Source organism: Elephas maximus, chromosome 7 (genome assembly GCF_024166365.1).
Source record: "Elephas maximus indicus isolate mEleMax1 chromosome 7, mEleMax1 primary haplotype, whole genome shotgun sequence".
Classification (NCBI taxonomy): Eukaryota; Metazoa; Chordata; class Mammalia; order Proboscidea; family Elephantidae; genus Elephas; species Elephas maximus.
In genome coordinates, this window is record NC_064825.1 from 53,102,300 (window position 1) to 53,126,060 (window position 23,761).

General features: G+C 45.4%; 2 protein-coding genes across 14 annotated transcripts in view; one reads left to right on the forward strand and one right to left on the reverse strand.

Moving 5' to 3' along the window:
* Positions 1-7,129, reverse strand: part of NUP98 (nucleoporin 98 and 96 precursor) — a 108,676-nt gene extending 101,547 nt beyond the window's left edge. For all 5 annotated transcript variants that reach the window (XM_049889980.1, XM_049889982.1, XM_049889979.1 and 2 more), the window contains exon 1: positions 6,943-7,129. The gene's annotated coding sequence lies outside the window, so the exon portion shown is untranslated. The remainder of the gene's footprint in view (positions 1-6,942) is intronic.
* Positions 7,130-7,467: 338 nt separating this feature from the next.
* Positions 7,468-23,761, forward strand: part of PGAP2 (post-GPI attachment to proteins 2) — a 31,400-nt gene continuing 15,106 nt past the window's right edge. The window contains exons 1-4 of one of the 9 annotated variants that reach the window (XM_049890000.1): positions 7,491-7,544; positions 13,734-14,020; positions 16,437-16,457; positions 19,628-19,802. In XM_049890000.1, coding sequence (XP_049745957.1) covers positions 19,669-19,802 — 134 coding nt within the window. In that variant the 5' untranslated portion in view covers positions 7,491-7,544; positions 13,734-14,020; positions 16,437-16,457; positions 19,628-19,668. The other 8 variants (XM_049890002.1, XM_049890003.1, XM_049890004.1 and 5 more) reach the window with 8 other exon arrangements.

A 23,761-nucleotide genomic window follows, 5' to 3' on the forward strand; every position in this document is an offset into this window, starting at 1 on the left:
CCTCTACGTCACCAAACACGATGCCAGAGGACGTCATGTTTGGTGAAGTACAGGGCTAATGAGGACATGGGAGACCTTCGGTGAGATAGACTGGCACAATAGCCGCAATGGACTTGAACAGGCTGGCAATTGTGAGGATGACGCAGGACCAGGCATCATTACTCTTTGGGATGAAATGAGAAGAACTCATGAAGCACTTCTGCACAGTAACATAAAAGGGCTGTCTCAAGGAAAAGCACTTGTGTGATTACTTTCATTAGAGAGCCGACCTAGCAAATTTTCTTCATGGAACACCATTTTTATTTCAAAGAATAAATGACAAACTATGGTTATTCAGTCTTGATGCAAAAATCCAAATTCTGGAAAACTTGCATTTGTCACTATGAGCTTGGCTGCTTCCAAATTCTTAAAAATGACAACTGATGAGATGGGTGGTAGTATCAACAGCAGTATAATGAAACTTGTTAACATTCGGAAGATCTGGCTAACTTAGTGAACCAATGACTTCCAAATGACCAGTGGATTTTAATGTAACAGAGTACAAAAAATTCAATGAAATTAGTTTCAGATTCCAAATTGTAACCTTTAAGAAACAACTACTTGTCAAGTTTGGGTATAGTGTCAAAGGAGAGTATCTACAATTATGCAAAACAGCTATTAAAATATCCCACCCTTTCCCAAATACATACCTTTCTGAGGCTAGGTTTTCTCCATATACTTCAATCAAAACAACATATGAACAGTCTGAATGCAAAAGATCTGAAAAGCCAGCTGTCTTCTATTAAACCAGATATTAAAAAGATTTGCAAAAACGTAAAATAATGCACCTTTCTATATTTTCAGTTATTTTTCATGAAAACTGTGTCATTTATGTTGAATATGAGTTTATTATTAAATCAATCTGATCACATTAAAAATTTTGTTCTAATTTCTAATATGGCAAATATCAATACATATAACCCATATAAACAAAAGCTGTTTGGAGTCCTCTGTAATTTTTATAAGTGTAAAGAAATCCAGAGACCCAAAAGTTTGAGAACTGCTATCCTAGACTACAGTTATAGATAGACAGACAGACAGACAACTGCTGTCAAGTGGAGTCCAACTCATGGTGGCCTTATGTTGCCTGGTTCTGGGTCACTCTCACCATTGCTGGCATGTTTAAGTACAGTGTTGCAGCTGTTGAGCCAATTCATCTCACTGAGGGTCTCTCTCACCCTCATTGACCCTCTCCTTCACTCAACAAAGTCCTCCTTTAGCAAGTTGGAATCAACCTGACAACAACAATAGCAATCAAACCCTTCTGATGATTTGTCCAGTGCAAGCAAGTTGGACAATGCTCTGTTGTGACTCATAATGTCTTCACTGGCTAATTTTTGGAAGCAGATCACCAGGCCTTTATTCCTAGTCTGTCTTAGTCTAGAAGCTCTACTGAAATCTGTCCATTATGGGTGGCCCTGTTGGTATGTGAAATACCAGTGGCACAACTTTCAGCATCATAGCAACACGCAAGCCACCAAAGTATGACAAACTGACAGACGGATGGTGGGACTATTGTTATAGCTTCTTCCTAACTCATCTGCCTCCCTCCAGTTTCACATCTTCCAACCTACCCAACTAGCCATACCAGCTTAAAATCACTCAGTTTCAATAAGATTGAAAATGATACTGGTGAGAAGTGAGCTTCTTGGCTCAAGTAGGCACATGAGACTATGTGGGCAGCTCCTGTCTATAGGGGAGATGAGAAGGCAGAGAGGGACAGAAGATGGCTGAATGGACACTGAAATACAGAGTGGAGAGAAGGAGCCTGCTGTCTCATTAGCTGGAAAGCAACTAGACAAATTCTTGTATGAGAGACTGACTTTATTTGTAAACTTTCCCTTAAAGTACAATAGAAATTTTAACAAAAAATCACTCTTAGTTTCAGACTTACCTAATTAGAACTATATTTCAGGAAATCATTTTTGTCCTACTAAAAAACTTGCAATGGTTTCCCATTATACTGAATTAAGTACAAATTCTTCAAAATGACAAATAATTCTCAGTATTTATGAAGTTATTTTGCACAGTGGGACAAGACTCTGATCAATTAATATTCATGTGGCATCAAGTCTATAAGTAAAATGGAAGGCTAATGGAATCACATAACATCACATTTAATTATATCAATTCAACAACAAGCTCTTTGCTCTCTTCCACAAAAATAGAAACGGGTATTTGCCCAATAGCCTATCCCCTTTCAAACAAGACCCTGATTTCTCTTATCCCACAGAAAAGGAGGTTATCACAAAAATGAAAGGAGAAACTAAAGGAAGTGACTCTTGGACTCTTTGCTTTTCTACTTCCTAAGTACCAGACCTTGGCAATTCAATGGTTTTTCAAGTATGTATTTTTTTTAATTAATTTTTGTTGTGCTTTAAGTGAAAGTTTACAAATCAAATCGGTCTCTCATACAAATACTCCTAGTTGCTATATACCCCTAGTTGCTCTCCCAGTAATGAGACAGCACACTCCTTCTCTCTACTCTCTATTTTCGTGGCCATTTGGCCAGCTTCTGACCCCCTCTGCCCTCGCATCTCTCCTCCAGACAGGAGCTGCCCACATAGTCTCATGTGTCTACTTGATCCAAGAAGCCCACTTCTCACCAATATTATTTTCTATCCCACAGTCCAGTCCAATCCCTGTCCGAAGAGTTGGCTTTGGGAATGGTCCCTGTCTTGGGCCAAAAGAGGGTCTGGGGACCATGACCTCTGGGGTCCTTCTAGTCTCAGTCAGACCATTAAGTCTGGTCTTTTACCAAGAACTTAAGGTCTGCATTCCACTGCCCTCCTGCTCCCTCAGGGGTTCTGTTGTGTTCCCTGTCAGGGCAGTCATCAGTTGTAGCCGGGCACCAACTAGTTCTTCTGGCCTCAGGCTGATGTAGTCTCTTGGGCTCAAAATTACCTTGTGTCTTTGGTGTTCTTCATTTTCCTTTGCTCCAGGTGGGATGAGACCCATTGATGCATCTTAGATGGCCACTTGCTAGCATTTAAGACCCCAGATGCCACTCTCCAAAGTGGGACGCAGAACATTTTCTTAATAGATTTTATTACGCCAATTGACCTAGATGTCCCCTGAAACCATGGTTCCCAAACTCCCGCCCCACTACGCTGGTCTTCAAAGTGTTCAGTTTATCGGGGAAACTTCTTTGCTCTTGGTTTAGCCCAGTTGTGCTGACCTCTCCTGTATTATGTGTTGCCTTTCCCTTCACCTAATATAGTTGTCTTCTATTTAATTAGTGAATACCCCCTCCTTCCCTCCCCACTCTTGTAGCCGTCAAAGAATATTTTCTTCTCTGTTTAAACTGTTTCTCGAGTTCTTATAATAGTGGTCTCATACGATATTTGCCCTTTTGCAACTGACTAATTTCACTCAGCATAATGCGTTCCAGATTCCTCCATCTTATGAAATGTTTCACGGATTCATCATTGTTCTTTATCAATGCATAGTATTCCATTGAGTGAATATACTATAATTTATCCATTCATCCATTGATGGGCACCTTGGTTCAAGTTAAATTTTTAAAAAATACAACTTACTAATGAGCTTTACAAGCAAACACCTGGCAAGATAAAGGTATTTTACTAAAATACTGGAAATGTTTTCTTTAGAGCAATGGTCTCTATCAGGTAATTTTGCCTCTCATGGGACATGTGACAATGTCTGGAGACATTCTTGGCTGCTGTAACTTGGGGAGTGGGGGTACTAAAGGCATCTAGCGGGTAAAGGCCAAGTATACTACTAAAAAAAAAAAAAAAATACTACTACACACTCTAAAATACACAAGGCAGCCTCCACAGCAAAGAATTATTTGGCCCAAAATGTTCATAGTGGCGGGTTGAGAAACTTTGCTCTGGAGACATACTGTGTCAAATAGTTTGGGTCAACTTCAAACGCAAAAAGGTATACCAAATTCTCAAGAAACATTATTCAAATTCCTTGCTTCTAATGTTGTTGTTGTTAGGTGCCATAAAGTTGGTTTCAACTCATAGCGACCCTACATACAACAGAACGAAACACAGCCTGGTCATGTACCATTCTCACAATTGTTATGTTTGAGTCCACTGTGCCAATCCATCTCATGGAGGATCTTCCTCTTTTTCACTGACCTTCAACTTTACCAGAAACCCTGGTGGAGTAGTGGTTAAGAGCTACAGCTCCTAACCAAAAGGTCGGCAGTTAGAATCTATCAGGCACTCCTTAGAAACTCTATGAGACAGTTCTACCCTGTCTTATAGGGTTGCTATGAGTCAGAATTGACTCAACAGCAGCAGGGTTTTTTTTGTTTGTTTGTTTCTACTTTACCAAGAGTGATGTCCTTCTCCAGGAACTGGTCCCTCCTGATAACATGTCCAAAGTACAAGAGACAAAGTCTCATCATCCTTGCTTCTAAGGATCATTCTGGCTGTACTTGTCAGAATGGCTGAGTAGTGTAAGGCACCAGACTCAAGGTGCACACCTTGCCTGCAGGCATTCCGGTCTCTGAATGGAGGCATGGGCTCTAATCCCACTTCTAACACAATCCGTGCCTCTAATACCTATTTTTAAATCTCTAAATTTCTAAATCCCCTAATCTTTCAACAAACTGCATAATTACAGATATGCTCTTTATTGGAAATAAACATCAGAGCTACTATCCCTTACTTCTAGGTTAACTGTCAGCAAATAAATAATATAACTGATAATATAATACAATAAAATAATACGACCGATTTTTTCTAATCTGCCAGCAAGTTTGGTTCCCTAGAAATTCTACTTGCTCTTAGCTATCCAGGAAACCCTGGTGGTGTAGTGGTTAAGTGCTATGGCTGCTAACCAAAGGGTTGGCAGTTCAAATCCACCAGGTGCTCCTTGGAAACTGTGGGGCAGTTCTACTCTGTCCTATAGGGTCGCTATGAGTTGGAATCGACTCGATGGCACTGGACTAGGTTTTTTTTCTTTTTTTTAAATCTAGGAGCTAACGGACATGAATAAATTCAGGTACCAAAATAAAAATTACACATTATATAAGCTATATCAATTCTCTTATCTGGGCCTCACATTTCAGAAGCATGTAAATACTCAGACTCTCTTATGATTATTTTTAGGTAACTCCTCTGTATTTGTTTATTCATTCAAGCAAACACATGCTTGGCTACTACATGCCAAGCAACCTGAATACAAAGATAACAACATTTTACCACTGTATAATAAAAAAAATTAAACAGCTAAAATGCAAAACTGTATGTGCTATAAACAGAAGTATCAAATAAGTGTTATGGAAGCTTGAGGGGGATAGAATGCCAGGAAAGTCTTCCCAGAAGAAAGCAATGCTTGAACTGAGAAAATGTCACAGAAAACACACACTGTCCACATCTTAGTATTTAGACTACAGCTCTTGTCTGCTCTCATACACTACGAAATTTTTCAGTTTTTGCTTTGTCATATAAACAAGAAGTAACAATCTGACTGACTAGAATAGACCAAAGGGGCAAAACTAGTAATTCCATTTCTAAATCTTAAATAAACAGTAAAAAATAATAATTTTATCAAAGTATTTATGTCCATTACCTCCATCCTGTCCAATGTCTGGCTTTGATATCCTAACTTCTCTCTCCAAGTAAACATACCATCTGTCACCCAGTTAACAAATATTTCTTTCTGAATTTATGAAACTGCCAAGAGAATAATCCTTGTTCTTTTCTTGCAGTTAGCTGCTTCTTCCAAATCGGAGTTTAATTCCCTCATTTTATTCTATCAGAATACTTTATTTTGAACTTTGCACCAAACAGGAACCATGGAGTTCCAAGGTACAAGAATTACAAAGTGACCGCTGCCTAGCTTTATACGTCTTGTCTATACTTCCCAATGCTGTTGTGGGTCACTAACTGGACTCCTCAGAATCCACAGTCGCTAACACGGGTCAAAAATTCAGATCTAAAACGGGAAACTAGCCAACGACTTGTAGTTTTATCAATTCGTTTCCAATACATAACACCACAAACGTTCTTTAATCAACTTTTAAGGTTAGTTCCCTTGGTCTAGGTAAGGGTACCACTAATGAAGCTTCTCTCTTATTTTGAAGAGATAGCAACACTCAAATTCAAAACGCTCTTTAAGACTACATCTACTCCTAACTATCGAATATCTCCCCTCCCCATCCCCGGAATCCTCAATAATCAAAGACTGACCTCCCAGGAGGGTGTAGTAAAAAATTTCTAGACTGAGTCTGGACGTCTGGCTAATCCCGTCCTTTCTCTAGGCCTCGGTTTCTCCATCTGTACAGCTTGCATGTGATGCAGGGGAGTGACTAGCTCAAATAATTTCTATATAACTATCCAGGAACCCAATGTTGTTTCTCATCTGGCTTTACACGGAACACGTGGGAGAACAGAAAATAACCCTGTACTCCACTGAACCGATCCTAATTCTCAGATATTATCTTAGAAAGCTAGCAAACTCCCAACACACCCACCTACCACCTTTGTCTCGTGCAAAAGACATGGCAAATGAAACCCATTTCTGCACCAACGTCAAGAAAGTCTGGGAAGATCATACTCAGGGTCTTAAGGCGAGGCCGGCCCAGCGCCGGCGCCTATCACCGCCAAGCGTATGAATGAGTAAAAAAAACCAGTACAACCAGCTAAATGGATGCTCTATCCCCATGGGCTGCAACTGGAGACCACCCCCTCCCCACCCCCACCCCCGGTCCAGACCCCACCACATCGATTCCCTCCCAGGGCCCAAAAAGCTAAGCCTGGGGGCCGCAGGATCGTGGGCCCCGCCCCCTCCCTCAGGGTAGAAGGTGCGCGACGGGCGCGAGACTTCGGCGCTGACAGGGCCTGGGACGCCCCGCGCAGCCGCCCGCCCTGAGGGGAGGAGCCTGCCGGCCCCCGGCCGCCGCTGCTCCGGCTCCCGACTTACCGCGATGCGGTGGGCGAGGGGAAGTGTCAGGAGTGAGAGCCCAGGCCCGTTCGCCACCCGCCGCTCTCTGAGCAGCGCGCGGCCGCCACGAAACCGTCGCCGCCACTACCACCGCTACCGACCGCCGCTCCGGGCGCAAAGCGCAGAGGGCCCGACTGCGTCACACGCCGCCTGCCGTCAGAGGCTCGCTCTGAGCGCTCCGCCCTCGCTGTCTGAACATTGGCAGACGAGGCCGCCACTCTAGGCCCGCCCTGTTATTCATTGGGCAACTAGTCTTTTGAAACAGAACGTGAGGGCGGTCTTCGGGAGAAGGGACAAGTGGGAAGAGGAGGGGCATAAAGAGTTAGAGAGAGGAAAGGGGAGGAGCGGTGGAAGGGATCATGGAGTCCCGCCCCCACACTGCCGCGGTTGGCTGGGAGAGAGTCGTGGCGTCACATAGGGCCCCTAGAAGTGGGCTGGTGACTGGCTAGATTGGGGTGGACCGGGCGGGGTGTGGGAGAGGAGTGGTGACGCCATACCGACGCTCCTCCCCTTCTTTGGGGCCCAAAGACTCCGGCTGCGGAAGCTCGGGCCAATCAGAAGGAAGGCTCCAGGATGGCTTGGTAACTATTCTACCCTTCCGTCGCCCCCCCGCCCCCCAGGTCCGCGGGCGGTGATGGGAAGGCTGCCCTGTCGCCTTGCTCACACTTCTTGGCCATACCACGTGCGGAGCTAGGTCTTTCCCGGGAGGTCCGTCTGTCGGAAGAACTTGCCTGCGACGGCTCTGAAACCCCAAATCGCGGCCCCCACATCTCTTGACCCATGCCAGCAGTAGTACACCCTCTCTGAACCTCAGTAACCTCTCGTAAAAGAGAAGGGGGAATTATATACGCTGGAATAGACTTTATGAACATTTGAGATGCCCTAAGGAAATAGCCCAGCATAGAGCTTGGTACAAGTGAGGATTCCAGGGACTTCGTTCCTGATAACAGCTACAGTTAAAAAAAAAGCCAAACCCATTGCCATCGAGTCGATTCTGACTCATAGCAACCCTATAGGACAGAGTAGAACTTCCCCCTTAAGATTTCCAAGACACAGACTGCCACATCTTTCTCCTGCAGAGCGGCTCCCTCGTGGTTGGAACCGCGGACCTTTCGGTTAAGGCATAACCACTGTACCGCCAGGCGTCTTCTCAGACAACCCTAACTTATTCTTAAGAGCCGCGTTCAAATGTTCCCGCCTTCGCTGGGATACATTTGCCAACCTCACCAAGCAGAGTTGGACTAATGTTCCTAACAGGCCTCAGTCACTGTATCCTATTATTTACTTGCCTGTCCTCTGTGCCCAGAACAGAAAAAAACTTGATGACAAGGAGGAGAGGTGAGCAATGTTCTAGAAACTGGATTGATCTAGTGGCTGAGGATCTCATACAGAAAAGCAGGGGCTGTGCTCATGCTCAGAAAACGTCTTCGGACTACCCTCCACCACCACCTCCATCAATGCAAAACTGAAATGGGCTCTGCCCAAAGCATAGGTGAACTTAAATCCTGAGTTTTTAATAGTAGAAAGGGATATTTGATTAATTTGTCAGAAAGTGTCGTGGTTGTATAGATGAAATAAGATGATGGATGTGCTTAAAGGAAGATAAAAAATATACATTGATTGCCAAATAGTAAAGCTGGTTTAAGCAGCTAACTCGAGCCACCTTCCTTGAACTCCATCCAAACATCCCTCCTTTTGTCTCCATCCCCCCCGCACCAGGCCCCCCACCTGTTCCTACTCTCTCGGCTCTCCACCCCCCACCAACACCTTTGCTGTACATCAGAAAGTCATAAACTCTCCAGGAATAGTTACTGTAGCTTCCTCACTGCCCCCCTGAACCTTTGATTTCTCCTCCTTCATTCCTCAAGCACAACTCTGTTCAAGACTTTTCTCTACTAATTTAATTTGGAATTCCTAGGATTAGGCAAGGAAACCCTGGCGGCGTAGTAGTTGAGAGCTATGGCTGCTAACCGAAAGGTCAGCAGTTTAAATCCACCAGGCAATCCTTGGAAACCCTATGGGGCAGTTCTACTCTGTCCTATAGGGTCGTTATGCGGTATCAACTCGATAGCAACGGGTTTGGTTTTGGTAGGATCAGGCACAGAGTAGATACACATTAGATGTTTGATGCATGAATGAGTGAATTATTTTCTACAGTGAGGAAATCATAGTAAAAATGTTGGGCTTTAGAGTCAGAGAACCCTGGGCTTAAATCTGGGTTTAACTGTGTGAACTTAGACACATTTCCTAACCTCTCTAAACTTCAGTTTCCTTGTCTGTAAGACGGGGATAACAACTGTATTTGCCTCACAAGGTTGTTGTGAGAATTAAATGAGATATTACATATAAAGCATTTAGCATGGTGCCTGGTACCTAATAAGCCCTGAATAAGTGTTAGGTATTGTTTGTATTCCTTAATGTCAAGGAGCTTCCATTCTTAACTCTACATACTCTTAAGACATGGGGTCTGATGCAGAGAAGAGGCTCAGAAATACACATCAGGTATGCAGGAGCTGGGATCCTTAAATAGCACACACTTGTGGGGAGAGTGGAGGTGGACATATTGGACAAGGAGTGCTTCAAGGAGGAATTTCCTGAGACCATGGTGATTTCTAAGTAGTATTGTTTGATACTGTGATAGACATATAGCCCATTCCCAGGGACCTTAGGCTGGGAGAGGATTTTTTTGTGGATCCAGGGCTTCCTGGGCCCACATATTCCTACTCTGCCTAACTCTCATAGCATCCTTTTCAATTTTCATCTTCCTTCTTCCACTCTAAAGATAAGCATTTTGATACATGTTTTCAAAAGCTTGCTGAGCCAAGCCCTGTTCTGAGCATCAGGAGCCCAGAGATATCCACAGATCAACACCCTACACTGATTAAGAAGGACAACTGAGGAAAGTCTAAGCGCAACAAACTTGGAGTAAAACAGAGCTAGGTTCAAGTTCTAGATCTGCTACTTTTTAGAGTGTGCACAAATTATTTAATTGTTCTGTGCCCTAATTTCTTTGTTAAATGGATACAATAATTGCTACTTGAAGGTCAAAAAAGATAAAGGAATTTGCCAGAGACTGGGCACATGTTTGATTCATACTGATTCTCTTCCTCCTCACCTGTACCTTGATAAGGAAGGTTAAGTTTTGTAAATAATGTTGAATGAATAATTTCTTTTACGAGGATCAGCACAAAGCTGGTTCCTGTGAGGTGGAGGTTAAAGATGCCACACATGTCCAACTTTTTTCCAAACTACTGTCCTACTCCGTCATCTTTAACATGAACTGCTCCTTTTCCTCTTAGTACTGTTCCTTCCATCCTTGGGTTCAGTAATTCGCTGCAACATCTCACAGAACTCAGGAACCATATCTTAAGGAAATAGCTCACATGGTTATAGAGGCTGGCAAGTCCCAAATCCATGGGTCAGGCATCAGGCTGGAGGCTTCTCCAGACCCACGTGGCTGCAGGGGCTGACAAACCCAAACTGGCAGGTCAAACAACAGGGTGCTGGCTCACAAATCTGTGGAAGTTGGCAAATCAGGTCAGACAATAGGCTGCTGGCTGAAGGGGCTGTGAAAGCTGGCAAATCCCAAAATCGGCAGGTCAGAGATCAGGCTGCTGGCTCAAGCTCCAAGAATCAGACTTTAGATGATCATGACCGAAATGCAGGATCTAGAGTGAGAGAACTTCCCCAGAGCATTCATATATATTTGATGCAGACCACACCTTCAAGGAAACTCCCCTACTTGAGAAGGCAGTGACTTGAGTCATGCCCTTTAGTAAGGGTAGTAACTGGAGTAAGGGTGGTGTCTTGAGTCACACCCTCTAGTAAGGTGGTTAAACCCAAAAAACCAAACCCACTGCCATTGAGTTGATTCCAACTCCTAGTGACCCTAGAGGACAGAGTAGAACTGCCCCCATAGAGTTTCCAAGAAGTGCCTGGCGGACTCTCAAGCTATATCCCTAACCCTGCCTCATTAACACAACCACAGGCATACAGGCTAGGATTCACAACGCATCGTAAAAGGGAGGATAATTACATCAGATCACAGAATGGAGGACAACCATATAATACTGAGAATTATGACCTAGTCAAATTGACACACAACCCCAACCAGCACAGGTTCTATACACCTTAATTGCGTAGTTGCACTCAATCATTGTGTGTGAATCACAGAAACTATGGCTAGAAGGGCCATATTGAGCAATTCATTGTACTGCAGGCCACCTCCTAACTCTTCTAGTCATTGGCCCTTTCATACTTGAAGGATTATGTTTCCCCTCCCAATCATTTTACAAGTCCAAAACAGGTATTAGCAATTAGTCTTTCGGTAGGGCAAACAGTCCTCAGCATGAGGTTTCTCAGGTACCAGCCATTCAGGTTTGCTGCAGGTGTCCATATGATCTGGTCAGGTTCTCCAAAAGTCATCTCTACCTTCACCCTTTCTGGCTTCTGATAAAATTTATCTGAGAGATTATTCCCTTGCTCTCAGTCTCTCTTGAGGTATCAGCATAATGTTATATTTCCCCTACTGCATAACTCATTTATTCGTTACATTACCTTCAGCTATTACTTCTCTTTCCCTTCATTTGACCTTTATCTTTACTCAGACTTTTTCACCTTGGAAAGGGGCATCAGGCCCAGCTGCTATGCCAGTCCAGATTGCTGGTAGCAAGACCAGTCTAGCAAGTGCTTCCCCCTTAGTTCACTCCCATTCAGATTGGGTAGGGTTACATAGGAACAATATTAGTGGGTTTTTTTTTTTTTTATCTTGCACACTAGGCAGTACAGCAATATTCAGCATCAACCCCAGTTTTAGCCACATGGGGGGAAGATACAACCCATCCCATCAGGCCCTTGGAAATTCTGGCGTATAGTTTCAGGGGTATGTGGCCTTTTGTGTCTGGCTTCTCTCACTTAGGATGTTCTCAAGGTTCACACTTGTAGCATGTATCAGTATTTCATTCTTTTTTATAGCCGAATATAGCTGGGTATGTCATATTTTGTTTATCCATTCATCAGATGGGCTGTTTCCACTTTTTGTCTATTGTGAGTAATGCTGCTATGAACATTTGTGTACAAGTTTTTTTATGGACATATGTTTTTATTTCTCGGGTATATACCTGGGAATGGAATTGCTGGGTCATATAACTCTATGCTTAATTTTTTTTTTTTAAGAACTGCCAGGTTATTTTCCAAAGTGGCTGCACCATCTTACATTCTCACTAGCAACATATGAGGGTTCCAATTTTTCCTTGCCAACACTTTTTATTTTCCATTTTTTAAAAATTATAGTTAGTGGGTAAAAAGGTATCTCATTGTGGTTTTGATATGCATTTCTCTAATGACTAAGGCCATTTGTATCTATCCTTTCTTGCATTCTTTTGGATTATTCTATTTTTATCCTTATGCCAGTTTGGAAGTTAAATTCTCCTTTTCTAATATTTTAGTGATTAACCTAGAAATTACCATGTGCATTCTTACCAAACTATTCTATTAATCATTATCTTTATAGGAAGGATAGAGTTTACTGAGACAGAGGAGAGAAAGCATTCCAGGTCACGTGAGCAGGGAGAACAAAGGTGTGGCATCAGGCAAGAGCTCAGTGTTTCCAGGAGTGCAAACTGGGACTTCATCCTAGAAGTAATGGGGAAACCACAGGAAGTGCTATAGAACAATAAGGATTTAATTACTGTTTGAGGTGGAGTAGGGCTGGGGCAAGATGGATGAGCTTGGGTTGGGTAGTTTAAAGCCATTTAAGAAGGATTATCTGCCATGAAAAAGATCTCTGGGAAGAACAAAGAACTACTACTCCTCAGTCAAAGAGGATTTACTTTCCTGAGACTGCCCAGGAGGCAGGGACCGAGCTTGCCCTGAAGCTTTAGTCACACTTTAGCCGTATTTACCTGCTTATATTCCCTCCTCTTTACCTGCCCCTATCCTATGCTCCCCTCGCCCCAGCAGACTTTCTTCAAAGGCCTTTCTTGCAAATCCTAGACCTTTTCTTGACACATCTAAATTCTACCCGTCCTTCCAATCCCAGTTCAATTCAATTGAAATCAACAAATATTTTCGGAGCTTCTACTATGTGCCTGGCCCTGAGCTAAACTGAGAAATCCAGAAATTCAACAGAACAGGCAGGATTTCATCCTAACTGATTTCCCAGGAAGGTAGAGATATATAGGCAACAAGTTATTTTGCTACATTGTTGTCAGAGCTCTAATAAAGATATGATGGAAGGCCATTCAATGCTGCCTGTGGAGTGGGGCAGTGGGCAGAACATGACATCTAGGGGAAGATAAGGATGAAATTGAGCAAAGCTTTCACGGAAAGAGGCATGTAGCTACAATGTAAAATATGTGGTTGCTAAAGTAGAGGATGGCCAGATATGAAGAATATTGAATACCACACTAGGAATTTACTCTTGAGCCTAAAGCCCTGTAGAGTTACTGAATAATTTGCAGCGAGGGTGGGACATGGTCAGATCTATGTTTTAAGAAAAACCAGTGTCGCTGTTATATAAAGGATAGTGGACAGACATGAGGGCAAAGAAACCAGTGAAGGAGGTCTCCTATAGGAAGTTTTCCTGGATAACTATATCCCACATTCACTTCTCTTCTGCTGTCCCCCAGCTCTATGCTGCCACTATGATCCTGGAGGCTGGAACATCCCTGTGAACAAACTGTCTGCTTGGGTTGTTTGGTATGTGTCTGTGGGTGGGGGAGTAAAGCAGTGATTGTGGCCGAAGCTAGAAAATGGTCATACTGTCTCAGGCACAGGCCTCCCTGAGGTATGTCCAGACACGAGGCAAACCAACCAGGAGGGCAGGAGAAAGCCTAACAGCAGCAGCTACTCGGACAATGGACAAACACCAGTTCAGCAAACACTGAGCACCTACGGAATCTGGGTGAAACTAGATGTTTAACTTCTTTATCCGTAAAATGGATTTCATCAGAGTTACTGCACCAGATCATTAAGAGAATCAAAAGAGTGTACGTAAAGCCCCTGGCACATAGTAAGACCTCATTCTTTCCTTCTGCTTTTCTTCACATAAGTCAAGGTAGGTCATAGTCTTTCAAACTGACTGTGGGGGAATCAGATTCAGACAGTCAGTGACAGTCAGGGTCAGACATTTCAGAATAGGCTCCATCAGGAGTAGAGTTCAGGCTGTAGCCTACATTCCTAGTCATAATAACCATCCTGTACTCAGTTGCTTGCATATGCCTGACATGCCACTGAATTACTTCATTTAATTCTTTCAACAACCCTGTACTGGATATTCTTAATACCATCCACAGATAAGAAAACTGAGGCTCAGGGCTATATGGTGAATTGCCCAAGGCCACCAGAGAATTAAAGGCAGGATTAGAGCACCTCAGGGTTCAGGCATTGGAGATCCTTTAGAGGTAGGGAGAAAGGACCCAGCCTCAGGACATGGTATTTAGAGAATAAGAGCCAGGGATGTGTACCCTTGGGTTGGAGCTAGACATGCAGTCCCAAGGCAGAAATCCTGTCTAGTTTCTTGAAACTGGTTGGACGTAGTTCTTTTAGTAAAGTTTTACTAATTATCCATTTGTCCTAGAACCTTAAAGGATGGAGCAAGAGAGAATTCAAAGTTAAGAAAAGCAGTTTTTAGAATAAGACACTTGCTTTCCAAACTGGGAGCCCCTTGTAGTCAGAATCGAATCAGACATCTCTGGTTTCCCCACCGTTGCCCAGCACAGGGCCTGCCACAGAGAGGGCCTAGGCTGAGTGAATGAACAAGAGTGAAGGCATAGCCTTCTGAAAGCTAAGAATGTGAAAAAGAATCTGCCCCCTTGTCCCTTTCTCTTTCCTATCCTTGCCTCGCTGTTCCAGGATTGCCTAACAGAGCAGTTCCATGGCTTTGGTACTAGTGGGTGCTGGGTGAACAGAGGTAGCTGAGAAATTCATGGAATCTTCCTATTTGGGCCCCAAATAGTTTCCAAGCATGAATGAATGAATGAATACGAACAGATTCTGTTGTCACCCAGGCTACCACCATCTCATTTCAGGAAACCAAGGTTAAATAACATGCCCAACATCACCATTCAGTAAAGGGACAGACTGGAGTTGGATCCCAGACCTGACTGATTCCAAAGCTCACGGCCTGTCTTCAGAACCCCATGATCTGCCAGGAGTACAGACTCCTACCTCCCATCTCTGCCTTCCCTCGCCTGTAATGGGACTGTGCATCTGGTACCTTCTGAGTCCTCCGCTTTGTAAAAAGGGCCATGTTTACATAGTGCCTGACGGATGTTGATAGCATCTAGTTGTACCAAACTTTTTTTTCCTCGCTTAAGCCAAAGGATCATTGTGCAGCTTTTGCTTTAAAAAACAAAAAACAAAACAAAACTTTCCTCAAAGTCAATTCATGTCAAAAGAAAGAAAATGGAAAGTGATGATTCTGAATCATTTGTGACATATAAAATTCTACTGTACAAACAACCATGCTTCCCTAAGATACATGGCATACGGCACGTCAAGCCTTTTTGGCCCCTGGCTTGTGAAGGGAGAGTTTAGTTCCTCATAGAGTCAATGCTTAATATCTTTTATGCTGTTGCTAAGGAAAAAAAAAAAAAAAGGTGAATAGATGAAAAAGAGCTCTGGCAAGTTAATCAACAACTTTGAGCCTCTGTTTCCCCATCTGCAAAATGGCAATTATAGTGATTAAGATGCTTGACTTGAATTATGACTATGACATTTACTATTCTGTGAATATGTAATTTACCTTCTCTGTCTTCTATGGAGAAAATGAGAATATTAATAGTATCTACCTCATAGCATTTTTATGAGGATTAAATGAGATAACATATAAAAAGTAGAAACGTGCCTGAGGCATAGTAAGGGATCAGAACCTGTTAGTTATTACTGTGAGGATTTAAATAGGGCAAATGTGATGGTAATATGCCTAGCTCAGAACTCCTCTATCCCCTGCAGGTGCTGACAACCAGCAGGAAAGATTTCTGGCCCCCTCACTCTCCTTCCCTGTTGGAGTAGGATGGTCTTTGCGAAGGGAGGCAGTGGTCCCCTCAAGTTCCTTTATAAGTCCAGAAGGATCAGGGTGGGGAGGGAACCCTGGGAGCTGGTTTCTGGGGATCCGGCGTCTCATGATGGGGAGAGGCCCAGGACCGAGGGCACGGAATCTTCTCCATGTGCTTTGTGTGACAGGGCGCCCTCTCCTGATCAAAGGCAGAAACAGCTCTGTTCCAGCGTTCCTGTAGGTGGGCCTCACCAGTTCTCACTGCTTGCTAGGTGCAGTTACCTTTGTTGAAAGGCACCCAACCTGCTCTAGTGAGCAAAGTTTGGAGACAGGCGCCCAGGCTGGGACGAAACTGGCTTTTTGTTTCAGAAGGGTGGGGCTTAGTAATCTGGTTAGAATGGAGGTGGGCAGGAGAGACTGGGGCCAGGGAGTAAGCAATTGTGCCCGTTGAGTTAATTTTATGTTCTTTCAACAGGTAATGGAACGCATTTGAGAGGTAAGGTGACAGGATGGTTGGTCCAACGTGTCAAACCTAGGTGTCCGGAGCTTTTCTGGCTGCCCCGACGCAGTCGGCATTTAGTGAGGTTGGAGAGGCAAGGCAGGAAGGGACACAGATTAAGGAGAGAGCCCAGGGTTTGGCTCCCGGTTAGCGGGGAGGGGCCAGCAGAGGATCTGGGCACCGCTTCCTCCCCAAGTTCCGCCCCAAGCACGCCAGCCCCGCCCCCGTCGTCACTGCTCCGCCCCGCCGCTGGCCCCTGGTGGGGCTGGGGCTCCCCCTGCACACCCCGACTTCCCCCCTACCGGCTCCGGGCCTGCACCGGCACCGCCTCCTCGCCGACGCCTCCTGGGTGAGTACTGCGGATGGGTGCGCTGGATCGGCGGGCAGCCCCAGTTAGGGGAGCTCGACCACGCGGTTCGGCCTCTGCAGAGCCGGGCCCCAAGTGCTGAGATCCTGGTACCTGTACCCCTCGCGCACACACGCCGTGTCCCAGGAGCTCCTTCTTCTCTCCCCTTCTCCACCTTCGGCTAGGTGTGCAGAAATAGAGCTCTTCTAGCTACGCTTCTTTACTCCACAGGGCCTCCTAGGTGTGGAGGATGAGAGATGTGGTGGCCCTTGGAACTTCACAGACTGGTTTCAATTACCAGCCCTGCTCATTACTAGCCTGTGACCTTGAGCGATACTTTAACCTCCCTGAGCCTCAGTTTCCTCGTGTGTAAAATAGAAATACAGGGGTTACAGTGCCTAACTTATGGAATCATAATGAGAAAGAAAAGAGACAATGTATATCAAGTGCTGAGAGGGGTGCCTAATACTCAGTAACCAGTTGCTGTCAGTGGACTCCAACTCATGGCTGGTTTTCATTGGCTGATTTTTTGGAAGTAGATTGCCAGGACTTTCTTCCAAAGCTCCTCTGGATGGACTCAAACTGCCAACCTTTTGGTTAATAGCTGAGCACATTAACCATTTGCACCAGACATTACAAGTAGCCATTAAAAAACCAAACCCATTGCTGGGGAGTCATAGTGACCCTCTAGGACAGAGTAGAAACTGCACCATAGGGTTTCCAGGGAGCGGCTGGTAGACTCTAAATGCTGGCCTTTTATTTAGGAGCTGAGTTCTTAACCACTATACCACCAGGGCTCCTAGTAGCCATTAGGCACTCAGTAAGAATGGATTTGCACTAGAGATCAATAAGATCTCTAGGGACCTTTGGAGATGAGGTAAGCATATTCCTAAGAAAGCACTTTTCAGCTAAATAGTACCTATGAGGAAGTTTGAGCTGTCCAGGGATGGAACAACTGCCCTTCTGGTAGTAAGCTCCCTGGCCAGAGATCTGGGAAACCAGAATGACCAAGTTGAAAGGCTCTTAGAAGTACTCTAAACCACATGATTCCCATGTTGTACAACTGTACCTAGAGTGGTTAGGTGACTTGCCCAAGGTCATACAGCTGAAAGGGAGGGATCCGGAGCCCACTGACCTCAGGAAGGGATGTTGGGAGGGGGTACTTGTGATGCTGCAACCGCATCTGGGTTTGGTCTGGGTGGGGGAAGTGTTCCCCTTCTAGGACCCTGAGAGACTTAGTCCATTTGGGGATGATCCATGGAATGTGTTTATCTGGGAGGGTCACCAGAGCCACTTCCAGCTCCCCTGGGAGACCCCTGGCCCCCAAAAGGAGAAAGGAGCTTGAATCATTGGGGTAGGCTGTCTGATCCCACCTGACAGAGAAGTGAGTGGGAGAAGATGGATGAAAATGTAGAGGCATATCCACCTGGCTTGTTCTAGAATGCCAGGGAATGCCAGGAGGCCAACCTGATTTGAGGTCAGTGCTCTTCTTGAGGGTGGGGCTAGAGAATCAGGCTAGGGTGTGGCCAGGAAGAATTTGGACTTGATCTGCCAAGGTCCTTGAGGCCAGAAAGTTAGGTTCTTTGTGTATATGGAGCCAGGCCTAGTCTGGCAACAAAAAGCCTAAATTCAAGGGATAGCTTTACCTCCACCTCAGCATACAGCTTTGAAGAAGAAAGGGCCTTTCCCTCTCTGCATCTTGGTTTCTTTACAATGGACGCAAGGCTGAGCTGACTCATCTATATGATTTGTTTTTCACTTTTCTTCCTCCTATGGATAGGTACTTCTCCCTCCCTCACCCTAGTTTTAACCTGACCTTTCTGCCAGGGCCCTGACCAAGAGAGGGAGGGGTCAAGGAAGGCCAGAGTTTTAGTGTGTGGTGCTTCATGGGCCCCCATCTCCCCAGTGCTGGCTCTTCTGTTTGCTTTGTGGCTCCGATCACGTTGCTGCCCCTCTGTTGGCCTCAACTGCCCCTCCTGTTCACTGAGAGGGGAATGGGCTAGGATTATTGGTGTATACTCAGCTACTGTAGTTCCTGACCTTAGATGTCCTTGTCTGATGGGGCAGTCACAGTCCTCAGGAACCCTCAGTTGGTCTTGGGAGGGTGGTGAACAGGTCCTAGGTGTCAGGAAGCATCCAGAAGCTGACCAAGCAGCTCTCCTCAGCCAACAGCAAGCTGAGGCTAATGCCAGGCCTGATTCTGCAAAGCCTTTCACCCTCAGAGCACGTGAGGCAGCAGGCAGGGACAGACAGGGAGTCGAGCTTCTATCATCTTCCATGGAGCCCCTGCTGCTGTGGACTGTGGTGCAGACACACCCAGAGCACATGGAGCCTGGATAGGGACTGAAGGTGCAGAGGGCTATGGGCCAGTGGGTGAAGTGCTAAGAGCTGATGAGAGGCCCTGAAACCTGGAAGGCAGGCCTGAGGCTCAAAGACCTGCGGGAAGAGATGGACCATTCTGTCCACAGGTAGGTTTTAGGGTTGATTTCTAAATTAAGAAGAGACTAGTTAAACCAGCTCCTATAGTCCTAGGCCTGTCAAGGCAGGCATAGGGGTAAGGAGAAGGTCTGCCAATCTGTTCAGACTTCTTCCTAGCACAGATTTGGTCCATTTTCTTCCCTGTGAAACTGAGGGTGAATGTTCTTTTGGGATTCCAAGTCAGTCTTCCTCATCTAGGTCAGGAGCTGTCTCCAGGACTAAGTGGCCTCTTCCTCATATTCCCCACCCTATAGCACAGCTGAGCTTAGGACCAAGCACAGGAGCTGGCTTCACCACTGAGCCCCAACCCTGGGGCGCTGACAGCATGCCACTCCGTTCCCAGGTCTGACAAGATGTACCAGGTCGCGCTGCCACTGGACCGGGATGGGACCCTTGTCCGGCTCCGCTTCACCCTGGTGGCCCTGGTCACGGTCTGCTGTCCACTTGTCGCCTTCCTCTTCTGCATCCTCTGGTCCCTGCTCTTCCACTTCAAGGAGACAACGGCCACACACTGTGGGGTAGGGCTTAGGGGACACTGATACCTCACACTGAGGCTCACCTAGATCATTTTTTGGATCCTGATTCTTTTTTCGTAGGATTAGCCACCTCTCCACTGGGACCTAACAAACATACTGGGTGCTGGGGGGATGCCTGCAAGCTGAGGTCTTAAGGATTGGCTTCCCTCCACCTTCCATGGAGGCCACCAGGGGCTGGGGTCACTGAAGTTGGGCATCTGTGGAACTCAGAGCTTAATCCATACTTCCCACTGGGGCAGATTCAGGAACCTCAGGGTTTTCTGGGTGGTGGGGGAGTGGAGAGAGAATAGGATTAGGCTAGAGGGAACTTTGGGCCCCTTAGTGTGGCTTTGTGGGCTTGTGCCTATCTCTAGGGAATGCGATTCTGTAAATATGAGTGTAACTGTGAGGGACATGACTGTATTTAATGACTTTGTGTATGGTATGTGTGTGAGAGACTATATCTGTGTTTGTCTGGATGGGGTCCTGATTATGTATGTATATGTGTGTTCTGGGGTGGGCCCTATGCCCTCTAAGGTTCCATAGGTGGCTAGGTACCCTCTAGACAGGGATATGGGGTCCTGGGCTAGGAACAAAGATGTGAGTTCTCTCTCTGTAGGATCTTGGAGTAAATGGGATGAAACTTGGGTTGACCTCTGTTCTACTCCTAGCTCATCTACTGACTCTTTGTATGACCTGAGACACAGAGACTGGGCCTTAGTTTCTTCATGTCCAAAATGGGGCTGATAATTCCTACCTTGCTCCTTCCCAGAGGTAGCGTAGAGCTCCAGGTAAAGGGAGGATGGGAAAGTAGTTTGGGGAGTATGAAGGATAAGGAGCAAAAAGAGGAGGAAAAGGAGATTATCAGGTTGGAAGGCAGGGCAGGAGATGATGTTACCCTAGGGGCTCAAGATGGAGTCGAAGAAGCAGGGCCCAGGTGTGGAACCTTGCACTAGCCTCAGAAAGAGCTCCGAAGGCCCCCAGCCAGCTGGGTTCCCCACCTTCCTTTAAAGAACAAGGACTAACAGTAGGATCTGGTAGGGAGTATGGGGTGGAGGCCCATTTCTTTTGTTTATATGACTTGAGGTTTCCCCTCCTGATTTGTCACTGGGTAGAAGTGGGCCTTGAGCTGTGGCCAGCAGGTGTGAGGGGCCCCGGACCTGGAAGCTGTCAGAAGGAATAGGACTGGAAGAAAAGGGGGTGGCCAGCTGATATGAGGGGGATAATCAGAAAGAATTTATCTAACAGCCTTCCTTGACCTAGCTCTCATCTCAGATAAATGAACCAAATGTTTCCATCACCCTGGCCAACTCCTATTCATCCTGCAAAGTCCTCCAAAAAGCCTTCTCTAGCCTCTTTAGATCAAACTTAATCACTCTCCTCTAGGTGTCACAGATAACACAGTTTCTTGTGTTATCTCTCACACAGTTCCATCACATTGTATTTGTGTCTGGCTTCCCCACTAAGGAGCTCCCTGATGGTGGGTACTGCACCTGAGTCAGAACTAACTTGTTGAGTAAATGGATAGGATCCCAGCTCAGTGCCCTGGGAAAGGGAAGGTATGTGTAAGGCAGTTTTAATCCCAAAACCCACTACCACTGAGTTGATTCCAACTCACAGCAACCCTGTAGGACATAGTAGAACTGCCCGGTAGGGTTTCCACATCTTTCTCCTGTGGAGCAGCTGATGGGTTCGATTGCCACCAGGACTCCATAGTCTTAGTGCACACAGAAAATTATAATATGTGCATGGCATATGGAGTTAAACAGAGCTGCTCTGCCCCTTATGGGGTTTATGGCATAAATAACCTTAGCACAACTGGCACACCAGTTAAGGAACTAAGGTATATGTAGTTGCTGGAGGGGTACCTGGCCCCAGGACTAGGCCCAGACATACAACCCTAGAGGCCTTTTGTCCACATTCCCTAGGACCACCCTGTTGGATCCACATGGGAATTTTCATATATGCCCTGACTTTCTCACCCAGAATATCCCAAAAGTGGCTGACCCTAGAAATAAAAGAAGTAACCTAGTCTCACTCACCTGTGATTAGATGACTTTGCTTCTGCTTGCACCCAGTGATGGGGAGCGTCTTTTTTCCCCAGGTGGCTTATTTCCAAGGAGACTTAACTAACAGTTAGCAAGCCGTTTCTTAAAGTGAGCGTACACCTTCCTTCTGTGACTCTCTGGTACTGGTTCTGCATCTGGGGCTATGAAGCTACTCTCCCCTCCTGACTTCAGGCCAGCCCTGCAGAGACAGGAAGACAGTAAAGGAGGTTTCTGAGTCTACTCTTCTTAGGTAACACATATCCAGTCCTTTTAGGCAACCATCACAGGACATGGTCTTCAGGCTCCTTCCTGCTGTTACCCTGGACTTGGCCCAGCTGGTCACTGTCCTCTCTCCTTGATCTGGGCGTAGAACTCCATGTGGCCTGGCAGTACAGTGAGAACAGATTGGTGCCCTTCCTGTTTCAGACTGTTCACCACCAATAAACCAGTTGCGGGCAGGTCGATTCCTACTCATGGGGACTCCGTATTAACGGAGGTCTAACTAACGCAAACCGTTAACATGTCTGGCTGCTAATTGAAAGGCTGGAGGCTTGAGTCGACCTAGAAGTGCCTCAAAAGATCTCCCATGAGTGGCAGAGTATGAGGTTTTCAATGGCCATGATCTTTTGGAAGTAGATCTTTTGAGGCACTTCTAGGTCGACTCAAGCCTCCAGTCTTTCAATTAGCAGCCAGACATGTTAACGGTTTGCGTTAGTTAAAAAAAAAACTATTTTTTTTTTTTTTTAACTTAGACCTCCGTTAATACATGTTGAGCTGCCATTAGCTGTTTCTACACAGGGTGGACACTGACACCTCGTATCCAGGCCCATCTAGATCTTTTTTGGATCCTGATTCCACTGTCACAGGATTACTCAGTTGTCTAGTGGGGCCCAACAAACATACTGTCCTGCTCCAACAAAAAGGGGCCAGTTTTTCTGTCTCTCGGTGGCTTCCTTTGCCTTAGTCATGTTGTGCTGATTTCCCCTGTATTGTGTATTGCCTTTCCCTTCACCAAAGTCAACAAATGTCTACTATCTAATGATTTCCCCTCCCCACTTGTCAACCCTCAAAGATTGTTTCTTTCTGCATGTAAACCTTCTCTTGAGTTTTTATAATAGTAGTCTCATATAATATTTGGCCATTTGTGATTGTCTTATTTCATTCAGGAAACCCTGGTGGTGTAGTGGTTAAGTACTACAGCTGCTAACCAAAGGGTCAGCAGTTGGAATGCTCCAGGCGCTCCTTGGAAACTCTATGGGGCAGTTCTACTCTGTCCTATAGGGTCGCTATGAGTCGGAATCGACTCAACGGCACTGGGTTTTGTTTTGTTTTTTTGGTTTATTTCATTCAGCATAATTATAATGCCGTCCAGATTCATCCATGTTGTGAGATGTTTCGCGGGTTCATCATTGTTCTTTGTCATTGTGTGGTTTTCCATTGTATGTATGTACCATAGTTTATCCATTCATCTGTTGATGGGCACCTAGGTTGCTTCCATCTTTTTGCTATTGTGAATAATGCTTCAGTAAGCTTGGGTATGCATATGTCTATTCGTGTGATGGCTTTTATTTCTCTAGGATATATTCCTAGGAATGGGATGCTGGATCATACGGTATTTCTATTTCTAGCTTATTAAGGAGGCGCTGTATAGTTTTCCATAGTAGTTGTACCATTTTACATTCCTGCCAGCAGTGTATGAGAGTCGTAATTTCCCCACAACCTCACCAGCATTTATTGTTTTGTTTTTTGGTCAGTGTCATTCTTGCAGGGGTGAGGTGGTATCTCATTGTGGTTTTGATTTGCATTTCTCTAACGGTGAGTGATGAAGCCCTGGTGGCTCAGTGGTTAACAGCTCAGCTGCTAACCAAAAGGCTGGCAGTTAGAATCCACCACCTGCTCCTTAGAAACCCTGTG